This window comes from Lucilia cuprina, chromosome 6 (genome assembly GCF_022045245.1).
Source record: "Lucilia cuprina isolate Lc7/37 chromosome 6, ASM2204524v1, whole genome shotgun sequence".
Taxonomy (NCBI): Eukaryota; Metazoa; Arthropoda; class Insecta; order Diptera; family Calliphoridae; genus Lucilia; species Lucilia cuprina.
Genome location: NC_060954.1, coordinates 63,053,765 through 63,072,213, shown reverse-complemented (window position 1 = coordinate 63,072,213; position 18,449 = coordinate 63,053,765). Strand labels below are relative to the sequence as shown.

General features: G+C 28.1%; 3 protein-coding genes across 7 annotated transcripts in view; 1 reads left to right on the top strand and 2 right to left on the bottom strand.

The window, feature by feature from the left end:
• Positions 1-11,158, bottom strand: part of LOC111675952 (RING-box protein 2) — a 24,818-nt gene extending 13,660 nt beyond the window's left edge. The window contains exons 1-2 of one of the 2 annotated variants that reach the window (XM_023436838.2): positions 10,977-11,158; positions 10,740-10,901 (exon numbers count right to left, since the gene is read on the bottom strand). In XM_023436838.2, coding sequence (XP_023292606.2) covers positions 10,740-10,899 — 160 coding nt within the window. In that variant the 5' untranslated portion in view covers positions 10,900-10,901; positions 10,977-11,158. The other variant, XM_023436839.2, reaches the window with a different exon arrangement.
• LOC111675951 (facilitated trehalose transporter Tret1) lies at positions 2,353-8,823 on the top strand. Of its 2 annotated transcripts, XM_023436835.2 has the most exons (7): positions 2,353-2,599; positions 3,782-4,710; positions 4,780-4,930; positions 6,436-6,561; positions 7,017-7,802; positions 7,866-8,151; positions 8,224-8,823. In XM_023436835.2, exons 1-7 carry the CDS (start codon positions 2,516-2,518, stop codon positions 8,409-8,411), a joined length of 2,550 nt encoding a protein of 849 aa, XP_023292603.2. In that variant the 5' UTR covers positions 2,353-2,515; the 3' UTR covers positions 8,412-8,823. The 2 variants fall into 2 exon arrangements, with proteins under 2 accessions (XP_023292603.2, XP_023292605.1); XM_023436837.2 differs by lacking the exons at positions 2,353-2,599; positions 3,782-4,710; positions 4,780-4,930 and adding an exon at positions 5,818-6,345.
• A 1,061-nt stretch (positions 11,159-12,219) lies between the features above and the next one.
• On the bottom strand, positions 12,220-18,405 carry LOC111675879 (maternal protein exuperantia). 3 transcript variants are annotated; one of them, XM_023436736.2, is made up of 5 exons: positions 18,152-18,405; positions 14,386-14,638; positions 14,144-14,296; positions 13,141-14,077; positions 12,220-13,001 (listed from the first exon to the last, which is right to left on the bottom strand). In XM_023436736.2, exons 2-5 carry the CDS (start codon positions 14,572-14,574, stop codon positions 12,718-12,720), a joined length of 1,563 nt encoding a protein of 520 aa, XP_023292504.2. In that variant the 5' UTR covers positions 14,575-14,638; positions 18,152-18,405; the 3' UTR covers positions 12,220-12,717. The 3 variants fall into 3 exon arrangements, with proteins under 3 accessions (XP_023292504.2, XP_046811258.1, XP_023292503.2); XM_046955302.1 differs by lacking the exon at positions 18,152-18,405 and adding an exon at positions 15,834-16,015; XM_023436735.2 differs by lacking the exon at positions 18,152-18,405 and adding an exon at positions 15,603-15,755.
• Positions 18,406-18,449: the final 44 nt, after the last annotated feature.

Here is an 18,449-nt window from a genome sequence, read left to right as displayed (position 1 = left end):
CTTAAAACGACAAACATATTAAATAACATTTTTATAAATAAAGATAATAATGAGCTAAGATACTTTTTATATGTATTGCAAAAATATCTATCATATTGAAGTAGTTTTATACACGTAAAATCGCTAAACTACTAACACCGATCGTTAAAAAATTCTCAAATGTTCTCCTTTCTCATCACACGTAAATGCATTCATTATGGGTTGCCAATTGCAACTTTGAATGAAATAACGATCGTTCGGACACTGGGTAGTATACAGAGGCATTACGAGCAAAAACTAATTCCCTCTCCTTCGCACAATATTTAACATAATTTTTAGCTGTATTTTATATACAGTTGTTTACAAAAACCGCAGAAAAGCTGATTTTAGACTTTTGTAAATATCAAATGTGACGTCTCCGTATACTCTGTGGTTTGGATTCAGACGAATGTAGATTATGCACGGTTCATTTTAATGACATATTTGTTAATATTAATACCTTTAGTTAGTACTAAATATTAGTTTATAACTTATTGTTAAAAGGAATTAAAATATTATAGAAATCAAAAACTTTCTAAATCGTTTCACAAACTTGATCGAATTTGATTGAAATGCATTTTAAATACAAAATTTTTAAATGGCAACCCTGAGACAGAATGCATTTGATGTATATTTTGCAAAAAAAAAACGAAAAGAGAGAATTTTTCAGTTTTAGACAGCAAACACACAAACAAAACTGCTGAATGTAAAAGAGTGCAACAAGAAATCGTTGTAAAATGATGTGGGGGATGAGGTGCCGGTCGGCGGCTTACTATATAAACAACTGAAATTTATATCTCATGCTTTAGTTCCACTGTGGATATATAATCAATAAACTAAAGGTAAACAATATAAATGGAAAGCAATGAATATAATAATTAAAATAAAAAAATACTTATTATACAAATTAAAAAACTTTGCGAATAACGAAAAATTAACAAGTGAAATATTTACTATAAAATGCATGTAAATTTCAAAGTGGAAAATTGTGGTTAAAAATAATAATGCATTTTTAAATGTACGTTTGATTGAGTACATTCTAATTAATGTGTATTCTTTTTTTATAAATTTAAAATTGAGACTAAGTTTAAGGCATTCTTGTAAATTACACATAATAAAACAAAGAAAAATTTCAAGTCGGCGGAAAAAAAATTTCAAATAAAACGTGAAATACTTAAAATATTTTTATTTCGTGCGATATACATATGTATATGAATACAAAATTATTAAAAAAAAAATACATCCAACTAACTGCAATAAATATAAATACATAATATTATTTATTTTATTAGTTCAATTTAATTAAATTTGATTTGAGTTGATGCATGGTTTATAAATTTTAAATTAAATTCCAAGGCTAGTGAAATGGAAAACAATTGTTATAACTTGGCTAAATCTGATTTGAAATTTAAAATCATTTCAGATTTGATTTAATTGACTTTGTATGTCTACTGTGCTCTGCTCGTACAATACAAAACCAATAAAATATTTACTTTTAATTTATTACAAATGATCAAACGTCAAATGGATGGATTAATAAAAAAATAAATGCATATAATTTTCTTTTTTTTATATTTATTTACGTAACAAAACTTAAGTAAAATAATGTGTTGTAAAAATAAATTTGCTTTTAAATTTTGCCAAGGGCGTAATGTCACACTAAAATACAAATAAATTTTCTTAAAAAAGAAAGAAGAACAAAAAAAAAAAAATAAAAGTATAAATGAAAAACTTAAACGTGATTGTGATACAAATTTCAGATCGTGTACAAATCGTCAGATAAGACCGTGAATATATTTGTTTGTAATAAAAATAGATATTTGTTGTTGAAAAGAAAATGTATACAATTTTCATGTGATTTTTCTTTCATACGAGCCAAAAAGAAAACAAATAAAAACAACAAAATATTAAAACAGACAGATAGACAACAACAACTCGGGCAAAAAAAAATGCATTTTAAAATTAACGAAATTCATTATTCAGCTACTATTTAAATAAACTAAATGAACGACAACAAATTTTAAAACATTTTATTTACAAGAAAAGTGTATATTTAGAATACTTGTAAAAAAATAATAAAAAGTAATAATAATAATTTCAAAATGCACATGTAAGCAAAAAACAAATAATATTAAACAGTATATGATTAAAAACTACGTACATTAACCAAAACTTTATAAGTGAAATGAAATGGAAGGAAACATCACTGTGAAAACATTCAAAAATAAAATTGCAATGTTTAGTAGTATTTTAGAAAACGAAGAAATCAAAAAAACATTCTTTAAATCATTACAAATTCTCTTAATTGAGTTCTCTTTTAAAATTTTATTTTTTTTCTCTGTAGCACAGACAACAACCAATTTTTTTAAATGAGATTTTTCTATCCCACCAATTCAGTGGTTGTTATTTGTAAATTTACGACCAAGTGAACTTAACTAAAAATAAAGCTCAAATCAAAAGAAAGAAATAAAAAAAATTAAATTAACTATTTACAAATATGAGTGGACGTGACAATCGTGGCAGCGGGCATCATCAGCCTCTAAGCAATGCCATGGGAAAAATTAAGGATAGATTATCAAGAGTAAGTACGATAAATAAATGAAAATGTTATTGTAAAAACTATAACAAATGCTTCAGGCTTGTAAGATGTGTACAGAAAAGAACATCGAAAGATTTAGATTAGAGAGATTTATGTGAACATATGCATGTACATCGAAATTAAAATACTGTAGCACTGTAGCAGTCAAAAATTTAAAGAAAATAAACACATATTGTATAAATTTTGTTTGACTATACTGATTTTAATGATGACAGTTCAATTGAAAATTTTAGCGCGAGGTTTGATTATATATAACTTTTAAGTTAAATTAAAAATGATAGTATTTAACACTATCCTTATAGAGAGTGAAAGTTTCTGTAATTTCAAAAAATGAATGTTTACAATAATATATTTAAAATATTTTTGTATCCAATTTTAAATTTCATATGCAAAAATCTAATATTAAAATATTTTTTATAATTTTTATTTTTCAAAAAATGTAGTAGTTAACCTATTTTGAAAATATTATAGCATTCGAGTTTTGTTATATTTCTTTGACTTAAAAAACATAAGAACGTATGCGCAATATTAATTCTACATAATTAATATTTATCATACGTATCATATTCAGCATAAATTACAAATTACAAAATTTGAAAAAAGTCAAACCCCTAAAACCACGTCATACTTTTCTAAAGGATTAACCCGCACACAATATGACCTCAGATTTTTGATTTTATTGTCTTTAGTTTAAAACTGCAAGAACAATTTATATACAAATCTTTATATGTTTTAATTTTATGTTTTATGAAACGAGAATTAATTTATAAATTTCGTTTAGTTTAAGCAAATTCTTGAAAATAGTTTTTAAATAAATATAAGAGATCATGTGCGATTTTAAGCTGAAAAATAACTTTTGGTTGAAAAACCTAATGTTACAAGAGTGAACATCTTCAATACTATTTTAATCAAGTAAAAGACATGAAGAGATTAAATAATTTGTTTAAGAAATAAATTATTTAATAATTCAAGAGGCAATTGATCTCTTATCGGTTAAATTTAATAATCCATTGTTTGCATTTATAAAGTATAGGCACAACAAGGGAATTATATTATTTATAGATTGTAAGTAAAGCTTCAAGCATTTGTTACAAATCCTTTTTAAGCGAAAATAACAATTAATGTAATGGTGATCTAACTAATAATAACGGATTTTTATTGCAGGATGATCAGCCATATCAGAGAGTGGATTTGGACGAGGCAGCCACACTATCAAACTCAAATACAGCTACAAGTCTGGATACAATATTACCGGAGGATCCATTTTTATTTTCTTCTCATAACAGACCAACAGCTTCGCAGCAGCAACCTATACAGCAACAGCAGAAGCAACAACGACGCTTTGAAACAGAAATACCATTGCAGTTCGGACCCATTATTGATGCAGATGATATTAACGAGCCTCCTTTACCAGTGAGCGCTAAAGCGACTAAGATACAGGAACCTGCACCCTTACCTTTACCCCCGCCGCCTTCTTCACAGCACTCGCACAGGGATCACCACACACGGAGTGTTGTTTCAATACCCAGCGAAGACTTGCAGCGCAGTAAACAGTCCCTTAAAGGATCTCGCGTATCGTTTGAAAAACGGCGTGCCAACGACAGTAGTGATGAAGATAGTTTTGAAGAAAAACGTTCTGGCTTTCAACAGCAAAAAGCTGTGAGTGTAGATCACAAAGGTATTCTAAAGGATCTTCGGACTATATTGGCCAATGATAATAGACGTCAGTTTCAAGCGAAAAAACATGTATCGTTAGATCTAAAGGGGACACGTTATTTGAAAGATCTATTAAAAGAATCGTCATCTGAGGAAGAATTTCGTAAAAATCGACGCGAATTTCAGGGTCGTAAACATCAAAGCTTAGATCCGCGTGTAAGTTTTAAATTGGAAAAGGTGTTGCAAGGATCAAGCGAGGATAGTGATGAAGAAAATGATGACGTTGAACAAAAACGTTTAATACACCGTCCCAAAGACATAACAAAACCGGTTATTATTGATTTAAAGGATTTAGAAAGTGAAAGCGAAGAGGACTACGTGTCTTCCAGACAGCACTTTCAACAGCAACGCTCCATTAGTACCGATTCCAGAAAGAGGTATGTAATAATATTTCACAACTAATATTGTATTTAAAGTAAAATGTACTAATCTAAAAATACATTTAGTATTCGTTTTTTTGAAATGGATGAAATGGGCAGTAAAAAGGGTGAAAATTTACGCACTGCTGTACCTTTTGTCAGACAAATTACGGAGGATGGTAAACCAAAATTGGAAGTTTACAGACCTACCACAAATCCCATTTACATATGGACTCAGGTAGGTTCAATTTAATTATAAGAATAAACACTAGCAGTACCAGTATCAATAGTTATTTTAAACATTTAAATGTATAATAAAAAAACAAATCAGCTATTTGAACGAAACCCACTCATTTCTCAACAATACACACCTACTTCTATTAGATGAATTATAAATAAAAAATCCTCTAACTAATTCAATTATAAAATGAATTCTTTAACAATTTATAGCTTCTGTCAAACAAAGTCATAAAATGTAATAAACTCCATCAGCACAAGTGATGAATTATTATTCATTTCATTTCATATTGATTCAATTCAAAGGTTTAAAGAGGTACAAAATTATGTTACGACTTTGCCGTTTTCACGAGAGATTTCAGTGGCAACTTGAACTTTTAACTTACACTATCGTTTTGCAGTCAACAATTAAAATACTACAAAAACTGCATATAAACGAGAGAAACAAATATAAAAAAAAGGTTTTCTTCTTTTAATAAATAGTAGTTTTGAGAACACATCTAAATAAAATAGAATATGAATTTTCTGCTTTTAACCGAAACAAAATTAAATCAATTTGCGAGATAGGGCTATAACAAGATCAGTAAATAATAAAATGTTTACTTATTTTAACACATCGTTCGCTCCTCATGCAGCGACATCAGTCACTGCAATCTCAACAGAATCAACTTTACAAAAATAAAAAAAATCTTATCAATTTTTTACATTTTTTACATATTAAACACCATATGAAAACAGCGTGATTTTAGATGAAAAAAAAAACAAAGAAAAAATTATAAATTACCATGATAATTAAGAATATTTTACAATTAAAATTAAACTAGTATGCTAAATACTTGTATTTATTTTTTGTGATTAATTTATATTTTAAAATTCTAATTAAATTACAATCCTCATCGATACCATAGTAAGATTAAACTATATAAGACATTACACAGATTTATTTTAACACACTTGTAGGTTTGATTATACATATTTTCTCTCCTAGAACTACGCTCAACTAGTTCACCTTTGAGACGACTTTCGCTGTTAAAACGAATTTGATTTATAATTTTTAAATGCATCTGAAATCAGAACTAATGTTCAAAATAGTGTTAGATTTTAGTTCCTACCTAACTATCGGACGTACTAATTTGCAACGGAACGAATAGTTTTTTTTTCAAAGTGACATAAATGAGATTTTAAACGATTTAATGAATGACCTCACATTCATTTTTAACTGCGAAACTATTAATTCAAATTAACTAAACATAAAAAGGTCGGACAAAAAACCAATACATCAAAAAGTTAGAATTCTTTGTTGAGTGAGCAAACTGAGATTAAAAGATCAAGATGAAAATCTTAATGAGAGCAGACACTCATGTGTCTTTTCACTTGCCCGATGATGTTCCAGCAGCAAAGTGTACCTACACCCAGGTTATATTTTATTTATATTTTTTATGTTTATTGAACATAACCAACATCGATCAGACTCATAAGTGAAATAATACGTTTTTACTATTTCAGGTATTAGCTGCATTCAGCGTTTCCTTAGGTTCTTTGGTGGTGGGTTTTGCATCAGCATATACGTCACCCGCCTTAGTTTCGATGACGGATCGTAATATTACGTCTTTTGAAGTAACAACGCAAGATGTAAGTTTTCAATTCTTTTAGTAAATTAAATATATAAAATAGTATAATTTATTGTCTCGAGTAAGAATCTTTAATGAAACGTTAATATCTCCATAGCAATGATTACTATGTTAAACACGACAAAAGTCAAGGGGATTGATTAATTTACGTCTCAATAATATCGTTTATATATTTCAAAACTTGTAATTCTCAAAATTTATTTATTGATTTATTTTATTTTTTTGAAGTGAGTGCTTTAAACAATTTCTGTATGATTGCGAATAAAAACCAGAAGATATTTCTAATCATGTTATGTGTGGTATTCCTTATGCAAAACGATTAAGTTAACACTGGTTGTTAAAACCTGATTTTATATGGAAAAATCGTTTTTGGAAAAGGCTCTTTTACTATGAGACAATTTATTATAAAAACTCATCTCCACTAATATGTACTAACTATAAGTTTAATGTTTGTAGGCTTCTTGGGTAGGTGGTCTTATGCCGTTAGCTGGCCTGGCTGGTGGAATATCTGGCGGTCCTTTTATTGAATATCTGGGTCGAAGAAACACAATTCTTGCTACAGCTGTACCATTTATAGTATCGTGGTTACTCATTGCTTGTGCTGTAAATGTTGGCATGGTTTTGGCTGGTCGCGCCTTGGCTGGATTTTGTGTTGGTATCGCCTCATTGTCTTTGCCTGTTTATTTGGGCGAAACAATACAGCCGGAAGTACGAGGCACATTGGGTCTCTTACCGACAGCTTTCGGCAACATTGGTATTTTAGTATGTTTCGTAGCAGGCACTTATATGGATTGGTCGAAGTTGGCATTCTTAGGCGGTGCATTACCAGTGCCATTCTTAATATTAATGTTCCTTATTCCTGAAACGCCACGCTGGTATGTATCACGAAATCGAGAAGAAAGAGCACGTAAAGCATTGGTGTGGTTACGCGGCAAAGAAGCTGATGTGGAACCAGAACTCAAGGGTTTGATGCGTTCTCAAGCAGATGCAGATCGACAAGCGACAAAAAATCAGTTTATGGAACTGCTTAAACGCAACAATCTGAAACCACTCTCTATATCCCTTGGTTTAATGTTTTTCCAACAATTTAGTGGCATCAATGCTGTAATCTTTTATACAGTACAAATATTTAAAGATGCCGGATCAACGATTGATGGTAATATCTGTACCATTATTGTGGGTGTGGTGAACTTTATAGCAACTTTTATTGCTACCGTTTTAATTGATCGTTTAGGCAGAAAGGTAATTTAATATATAACAACTTCGAAACAATCGTAATGCTAACAATTGATTATTATATTTCAGATTCTTTTATATATCTCAGATGCAGCTATGATTGTTACACTTTTTGTATTGGGCGGCTTTTTCTATTGCAAATCAAGTGGCATAGATGTTTCAAATGTTGGCTGGTTACCTTTGGCTAGTTTCGTCGTTTATATTCTGGGCTTTTCTTTGGGTTTCGGACCCATCCCATGGTTAATGATGGGTGAAATTTTGCCCGCTAAAATAAGAGGTTCTGCTGCCTCAGTAGCCACTGCATTTAATTGGTCATGTACATTTATTGTAACCAAAACCTTCCAGGATATGATAGGTATGTATTTCCTTATATTTTATGTTACTTTTCATTCTATTTCATAACTTATTTTGTAATATTACTTTCAAGAATCTATTGGTGGTCACGGAGCTTTCTGGTTGTTCGGAGTTATTTGTTTTATCGGCATGTTCTTTGTTATTCTATATGTTCCTGAAACTCAGGGCAAATCCTTAGAAGATATTGAACGTAAAATGATGGGACGTGTAAGACGTATGTCATCCGTAGCTAATATTAAACCACTATCATTCAATATGTAGAAATAATATAAAATCTTGATATTGTATAGAATAGTAGATGGCTCCTCTCATTACCCATTTAAACAATATTTTAAATAGTACATACATACATGCATACATGATTAAAAACCAAATATAAATGTAAGAATTTAGTTAAGCAACTCTGTTAAAATCTAAAAATATATTTAAAAAGGCAAAATGTATACGTTTGTAAATGCGCCATGAAAGAAAAGCTTTTCCTTTCTTAATGGACTAGCAAGTTTTACTAAGTAATTGGTAAATTACATTGTTTTCATATTTTTAAATAATTGTAACTTATATAATTAATGTGTATTGACAAAAAAGAATTTTTTATTAATGTAGTTTCTAATAAATCATGATAATGTGTTTAAAATAAATAAAAAGATTTTTAAATGCTTAACCTGAAACTTAATTAAATATTTGATGATCAACCTATTGATCATTTTATAAGAACACATGTAATTATAATAGAATATTGCAATCGATTAAGTACTTATGAGTCAAGCTAGGTTTTAATATAAAAGCATAATTTTTAGTGAAAACATAAGTAAAAGTGAAACTGTTAAGTGTTTTAGATAGATAGCTGGACTATAATTAATTAGTTTTTAAATAACAATGTTTTTGCCCTTTAAAGACATTAATTTAAAGGTTACTCCTTCTATTAGGGTTTTTTTTAATAAAAATGTTGATAAGGCGTATTAAAAATAGCAATTAAGCTTGCTTGTTATTCAAATGTAAATATTGTATTGTTATCAATAGATATTTTTGTTATTATACAATTAAATTTGTATTAATACACATTATTTTTTCTATATTGCTGCGGTAAAAATGATAGTAGTTTAATCAGTAGATGAACAAAAATTACAAAACGTAAATGATTTATTTGTATTTGTATTTTTCTTCGCTTTCATTTTGTCGTTTAAAAAAATAGATAATTTTAAATCCCAGTCGGAATCATTTTTTAAAAGTTCACTTTAAAAATAGTTCTCTATAAAGATCTATACAAATTTGTGAGGTACACGGCCATTGAAATAACGATAATTCGGTACCGATATTCTAAAGAGTACACCTTTATTAAAATGTTATTAAAAAAATACTTTTTTTAATACATACATATCGTCACCTAAAATGCAAAAGGGCGTTACAACACTTAAGAGACGAAAAACTAAATAAAACTAAATTGTTGTTATAAAAACATTATTTTCTTAAAAGTACTGTATTCCAAATATCTACGGTGCTATATATTGTGTATTATGTTGCTTTACAGAACATTCTGACTTTATTGTTGTTCGAATAAAGTCGGTTTTTTGACATTCGATTTCTAAAAATTTGCAGGCTGGCTGACCATGTAAATCTTGTTCGAAAGTTACAGGTCGCAATTTCCAAGATAAATATTAAATGAAATTTGGCACACACTCTTTCTTTGGCCCAAGGACGAAGCCAGGGTAAAATAGGTCCATTATTTCGCCTAGCCCCCACACAACCATACCCAAAAAAGGGCCTTTGGGCTTATAATTAAGTTAAATGTTCTATTATGTCATATCTAATAAGAATACATCAATATATCGAAAAAAATTTCTTAATGTTCTAAAAAAAGTACCAAAAATTTCGAAAAAGTATTAGATCATTAGATGCAAATAAAATTTTTCTTGTACTAATATTGTGTAAGATCCAAGAAACCCAGTTTTACCCATTTTTTCCATTTTATACCCACAAATATATAAAAATACACATGCCAAAATTTCATGATGAAGTCTACTCTTTAAAATGTATAAATTAAAGTACAAAATGTTGCGTTTTCTATTATTTATTTAATTTACTAAAGTTAGCCTTCCATGTTTTCCCATACAAGATTTTAAAAATGTATATATAAGCTTTACTGATTGAAGTTAAGAGAGTACAATATTATGTGGAATCCGCGTATGAAATATTGATATGTATTCCTATTAGGAAAGGTTAATTATAGCCTGTGAAACTATAAATATAATTATGTATGTATTTAATACCAGAAACTTATGGGATGGATTCGAGGCCTAATTAGAAAAAGAAGACATTGCAACCTTAACTTTGATAAAAACATTTACAGAAGAAATGGCTTAATTAACTCAGTATACTTTAAGTTTAGAATTTAGAATGCGTTATAAACATCAGCACAAACTCAACATACCCTTCAAAAGATTAGTGTAACGCAATAATCTCAAAGCTAGTGAGTCTTTATAATTTATTAAAATTTTAACATTCTGGCACCAACGAATGTATCACACGCATCAGATTGAAAATAAGTGCGTTTGTACTTTATTTACATCGTTTAACTGACAAACAACTTACCCATAACTTGTACACGACAAATTGCACAAATGTCGCATTCAACGTCCCAACTCCACATAGCAACTGCATTCCATTTTTTTAAGGTAAACATTTTTTCAGGCTTGCTACCATCATTATCGTCGATTTGCCTGTCCAAGGAATTCTCACTTTGATCATCCATTTCTAATGCAATTATCAAAAATTTAAACAACACAATAAGAATTATTTTCCAATAATAAAAACAATAACAAGACATACAAGTTGTTTGCAGTGTTGCCAAATATTATTTCAGCGAAAACTTTATTTCTAAAAAATTTTAGTTAAAACAAATGTTTTGGGGAGAACTTATTACAAAGCCGATTCCTACAATAATATATCTTTTAAATATGTACCAACATCACTCATTATTTTCAAATATTTAAATCAAATCAATTTAGGACTTTCCAAATTTCCAAAAAAACAACATAAACAAAACTTTTTTGGTCTAAAAAAACTTGAAAAAAGAAAAACTATACATATTGGTAACACCGGTTGTATATAGCGGAAAACAGCAATGTCAATTTTTGGTACTTAAAATACAGAGTAGATTTTAAAGGGTATTAAAGTATTGCCATAACACAATTTATTTCTTAGAACCGTTAAAATTTACACTTTAAATCACATATTTTGTAAAACATTTGATAACACTTAATTGTTAACGGTACGTTAGATATATATGTATGTATGTATGTATGTATGTATGTTGAAGTCAAATAAAATGTAAATACAAGTCAAATAAAATGTAAATACACAATCAAGTATGCGAACCAAATTTTTCAAATATTGTTCGTTTTGTAGAAATAGTGAGTTACAGTAAATTACAAAACAATTTCAGCTAACTTAGTGCAAAATACATACGAGAATATCGCTTCAACAAGTAAAACTTGTCACCTTATGAAATTTGACCAATTTGCCCCTTGGCGGGATAGGTGACCACAAAGATCCTAAAGGAAATATTCTAAGCTTTCTTTTAAGCAAAAAATGTCTTTTGAAACATTAAAAAATATCAGTCTGAACTCTTTTGGGCAATTTTTGATAGGACCAGGTCATGTCACACACATTTGAAAAAAACCCCGTATGGTCAAATTTCCAGAAAATTAGGTTTTGGCTTACTATGAGTCTGTTCAATAATTAAAAGTAGTAAATAGAAATAAATATGTTTTTTTTGTGTTTTCAATTATTATTTGATAAAATTCAAAAAAATACATTTTTTTATTATAAACTATTAAGGATGTATAGTAATATAACGAATTTAAGAATATTATATTTTTAATAGGTTTGGTCCAAAAAAGAAATAAATACTAGGATTTGTCGTAGATTATGTTTATTTTTAAGAAGTTTCATAACTGAATTCATTTTTTTTTTTTTTTGCAAATCCCAATATTCTTTTGTGTTTTGACAATTGTTTTCATAATTGCTTTATAACAACGATAAAGCAAAAAAAGTACAACAAAATTAATTCTTTAGATGGACTATAAAGCATAATGTTTTGTTTAAATATTTAATTTCGTTTGAACAAAGTTTAAATAAGAGTTTAAAATAAGAAAAATCAATTTTATGAATGCTTTTTTAACATTCTAAAGTTTTTAACACAAATGTCAGCTTTAAATGTTTTTTTTTTACAATAAATACATATTTATGTATAAATTATGTATACATACGTACACATTTTTAAATTTAGTTTTATATTCATTAGATGTAATTCACAATAACGTATTTGTGGAATAAAAAAAAAAAGAATAAAATAATGGGAAAAGAATAAAGTTTTAAAAAAGTTTTAACAAAACAAGAAATATTTATATTACAGCTAAAAACATTGGATATTTTGGTTAAAAATAGCAATTAATGAATAATATAATTAATAACATTTTTATGTTGCAGCAACATTTGGGCATGGCATTACAGTTATAATGTAATTTTTGATTTTTTAAAAAATCATTTTTATTGTCAGACTGACTCATTAGTTAGACACCGATACAGTCACCGCGGCAGCGACGTTGTTGGTTGGATTCGCGGTAGCAGTTTGATCGTTAGCCACCGGTGTTTGGGTTTTCAATAAGTTTTTGTTGTTGTTGTTGTATGAACGTGAATTACGCTTTCCTCGTTGATTTTTAGGAGATTTGGTGGTAGAATCAGGCAAGTTGGATGCATTATTGCTACCTTGCTGTTTATCTCCACCAGCACCTTGTTCATTGCCAACAGAGCGTGTCGCATTTCCATCGTTGTTTCTTACATTGTTACGCACTGAGAACATAAAAATAAATTAATATTTTATATAAAATATATTTAATATATAAATTCTTGATGATAAGCTCAGATTTGTTTTAATTATAAACGACAGTTTTACTTGTCCCGTATGTCTACAATATGCAATTCTACTTACCACGTCTATTACGACGACGATTGTTGTTTGTCTTTACAATCGGCCTAATAGTAGTTTTGGCTGGATCGAAATAGCTATCAAACAAATCAGCCAGTTCGGTTTTTTCTTCAGATTTTAGCTCATCAATGACTTGTAATATCTCAACAAGACCATCACGTTTCTTCTCCGTCCATATGGCATTCAGAGTCTGCAAATCATAAGAGTGTTCAGCTAAAATAATGCGAAATTTAACAGCACGCACGCGATGATACAGAGTGGTCTTGAAGTAATTCAAGAAAACAGGACGGAAAGAGTTCTGGCGTTCCAAATTTTCGTTTTGCGTTTGTAACTCATTCAAATCGCATTCAACGGGTTGGGCATAAGGATGCAATGCAGTGAGCATTTTATCGAATGCACTCGTGGAGTCTAGTGACTCCTTCGTGCCTTCATTACTTAAATGCAAAGCGACTTCAAAAGCAAGTTTGGCACGTACACTTGCATTGCCATCGAATAGTTCGCGCTCATTATTGGGACTAGGTTTTGGCGATTTCTTCTTTTCTGACAACTGCTGCTCAGGCAACGCGGATGCTGTTTCACCAGCTTCCGACGCTGTGGTAGTGGACGATGCGAAAACACTATTATTATTTTCTTCAACATTAACATTATTAAAGTTGTCTTTCAAATGCTTTGACAGTTTGCGTAATGTATAATGTTGTAATGCTTCATCAGCGTTAGCCTTAGCCAAGTTGAGGCCATTGGCAAACGATTTCACTGTATTAAGGAACCTGTCCAGCAGGTTGTACTTTTTAAGTGATTCCAATACCATGTATGGAATGAATTTACGCTCTTCATGATACACTAAAATAATACCTTGAGAGCCAGTATCTTTGGCCTTAAGAGCCTCAATCCAGTGTAAGAAATCTTTAAGGGCAGCAATTTCTGATTTTGACTTTATAATCTGTAAAGAAATACACAACAAAGTTTAAACGTTAAAAAATGAAAATCAATATGATTTGCTATTTACCTTATAAGTTTGTGTAGATTTAAGCATACGATAGAAACCTATTGAGATCACACGCACTTGATGGCGTTGGCGAGCAGCCGGATTTAAATTCATATATGGCATTATATACTGTTCAAAATGATCATTTGGAGTAAAAGCAGCTAACTGAACAATCTATAAAAAAATAAATGGAAAAAATTAAAAAATTCCATATATGTATTATTTATAATATAATTCTTCATTAAGCTTATTATTTTACTAACCTCATCAATCAATCTACGTCCAGTTGTATCAATATCAATTCCCACTAAGGTATATTTACCCTTAGGAAGTGTTTTAAAAGTCACTTGATCATTATTGTTTTTAGGCACAGCTCCATTGCTTGATTCAACACCATTCTGGTTTATAGTTGTTGTTGAAGTCGTTGACGACGATGATGTTGTTGCGACCATTTTGTTTTTTAACAAAATTTATCTTTATTTTGTATTTAAGAAATAAGTCAGCTATTTGATATAACTAAAGAAGTATACAAATTAAAATAGAATTGTTTAAATAAATATGTATTTAATTAAATATTTATACATATATTTTTGTGCTTCAGTTACATATTAAACTCACAACTTAGGTGGTAACGTGCTATCGTTAAAATAGTTTAAGTCAATTTTGTTTTATTGATCTTCATTTATTAAATAGAAACAAATTGCAGATCCTGCAAATATTCTTACTTAACTTTTACGATAGAAATATTTTATTTTATTAATACATATACATATATTTTAGCTTAACTGAGTTTTTCGTACAATTTGGGGATATCCCCATTTAATAAATTAATTTGTAGCTCATTGATAAGCAAATTGTTGATTGAAATATTATGGTTACATACATCTTTTTTCAAATATTTCATAGGTGTAAACTTTCTGTTAAATATAGAAAATCTTGTAAAGAAAACTTTAGGTTAAAAACTGATATTTACAAAATCTAAAAATCTTTCTTTGAATTAAGTTTTTAAGAAGGCAAATCCATTTTTTAAAAAAGTTTTATTTACAAATTCCTTTATTTAAATTTAAATTCAACGTAAGTTATATAAACAACAGAATAGAAATTTCCCTATTCAGAGTGAAAAATAGTAAAATATATGCAGTTGAGAAAACATTTTTAAATATACATGTATGTATAATAATAAATTAGCACAAACAACATAAAAATCAATGACTCATTATAATTTATTTCAAAAATACAACTCAATCTAAAACCACATTTGTTGCAAATATTTATTTTGAAATTACCACTTGTGGACATTTAAAATAATTTATTAAATTATAAACATACTTGCATACAAAAAAGTATAAAACTTTTTTGCAAGCTAATTTCTTATAAGTAATCAACTTTTGATTAAAATAAAAATAAATTATAATTCTTTAAAAGCCATGAAGATTGTAGCTTTTCTAGAAAGTCACTTTGAAACAGAATACGAACTTACCACTATTTAAAATTGCTGGTTTAATTATTTCCTAACACTTTTTGAAATGTTAATTTTTTAAAAAAAATTAATTATTTTCAAAATAAGCAGTAAATTTTTCACTACTTGATATCACAAAATATTTGTATAAAATGGTGCGTTAAATGTTCTTTATATACATATAAGCTAAATTGTTAAAAGATTTGCAAGTGAAAAAAAGAAAACGGTATATTTCCAATTTTTAATACATACTTAGACGGGAATACCAATTACAAGGGAATGCTTCTCTTAAACAATACTGCTCTCATTAGAAGTTCATTTAAATTTTTAAGCAATTTCATGAATTTAGTACATATTTCGCTTTTTTCGTTTTCTCTTTAAAATTATGCACTGAATTAAGTTATTAAAGTCCTTTTAACTTAACTTTTTTTTAACTTTCTGATTTTTTTGTGAATATTTTTTAACACGATTCTTTTTTTATTTTCGATTTACAATTTTAATTTTATAAAATTCAAAAATTCCGAAGAAATTGACATTTAAAACAATTTAAAATAATTCAAAGCCTTCTTATAAAAAAACTAACTTTATTAAATACAGTGCATACAAATTAGAAAACGCATAAAGTAGCAGACAGAATAGAATTTAATCATTATATTCTTAATAAACTAAAAAGTGCACAGAAAACTGACCAGGAGTTCTACAATGTTAAAAGAAATCAAAATATATTGAATGTGTTTTAGTTAGCAATATTTTCCCTATAGCAATGTTAATATTAATATTTAAATAGAAAAAAGTCGCAGATTTATGCCCTGTTTCTAGATACCGAGCGAGTAGTTTGAGCACAAAATTTACCTGTACATATTTTGTTACTATAACAAAAACAAAATACAAGTAAAATTTTAACTTTAGTCAGTTTGATATGGCATTTTATATTGAGTGTAAAATTGTTTTTTGTCAAATTAAATTCTGAAACACAAATGAAATGAATACAATTATAAATTTCTGAAATATATTTTATATATTATATTATTCAGGATACACTAAGTAAGGTGAAATCATCAATGCAGCTGATTTTTATTTGTTTATTGTAAAAGTGCTTGGGTTTTGTCAAAAATAATTTATTTATTTTTATTCTAACATAAAAATTAAATTTGTGTTTTCAAACGAAAAAAAATTAAATTTAAAATTATGAATTAAAATGTTCATAAAAAGTTTTCAAATAAGAAAATTCAAATGAAGAAGCTTAAAAACATTGTCCTGCTGCAGATACAAGCTAAATGTAACGACGGTTTTGTAGGTAATATTGTGAAATACACAAGAACTATTTCTTTTCAATATTTATTATTTTTCAATTTTAGAAATTTCATTTTGACAAAACCCAACTCTAGACAACAAAAAATTATTGTGTTTGTTGCCGAAATGCTCCCACCTTACTTTTTACATCATGATACTTAAATTCTCAGATTATGTTTCCAATAAAAAATATAAAATATTACGTGTCTATTTTTAATTTTTATTTATTTCATTTGTAATTTAAAAGCCTTATTGGTCAATTAATAAATTACATTTTTTTACTATGTATTTTTTATTTCAATTTAAAAAAATCTATATAATTTAAGAATTAAATAGTTAGAGTGCATTATTTAATTCAAACATGTTTGAGTCAATTTCTACTTAAGGACACTGTGATATCTTATACTGTTCAATACCTATTTCGGCATATTGGAAAAACAATTGAAACTTTATTAGACCTTTAAAAGATTAAAGTCCTTTTGAGTAGCATAGTTACATCAAGTATGTATGTATGTAGTTTCCTACGTTCATATAAGGAATTATGGCAAAAATATATTTTTATCATGTAAGGATTTGCTGATAAGTTGCACGATGTAATGGATTTAAATAGGGGATTCCCCGAATTTTATTAAAAACAATACCGACAACGTAAATCGATTTTTTATAAACGGGCTTCACTATGCATACCCTAACTGATAGGTATGTAACGTTTATGTAATTAACTCCTGGGTGCAGCAACTTTTTTAAAACACATTGATTGGATGGCAAAATGTAAACAATATAAATTTTGTTTTTAATGTATTTAATGATAGTAATACATATTGTAAAAAAAAAACATTTTTTCTCTGTATAAAAAAATTAGTTGCCAATAACATTTATGATCAATCAGCATTTGAAATCGTTTTTCGGATGTGAAAATGGTTACGTTAATGGATTTTAACTAATGACTATGTAAGTGAATCTCTTATTCAATTTGCTGTTGAAAAAAAAACATGAATTTATGGAAATTGCACAATTTTTGTTTATAATTGAAACAATCTTCAATATTTAAATAATATGGAATTTCTACCACAAATAAAACCACGAAACACCCACTATTTTGTTCCTATAATTTTGATTTACTATATTCAGGTTAATTAAATTTAGACATTCAATGTTTGCAACGACACTCCACCTCTTACATTCTTGCAAAAATTCCTTACGTTGCAATTATTCATTTTCTTCGAATTACTTTAAACTAACTGAAGGAGGTGGGGAGGTGTTAAAATAGAACTTACAAAAATGTGATCTTTCCACCGCAACAAGTGTTTTCCTTTTTTTCTTATTAGTTATTATTTCAGTTCTAGTTTTTACGTTATTATTGGATTGAATTTTTATTAATTTTTGTTAAAATTAAGAGCACTTGAAATGCAAATATATATTAATTGCAGTGATTTTCAATTTTTTTCTTATTAGTTCTAAAAAATAAAAAAAAAACAAAAACGTTCTAGAAGTACGCACAACCACCACACTTAACGAACTGATAACAGCAATCTGTATTAATAAAGTGACGACAGGACTTTTTGTTCAACAAAT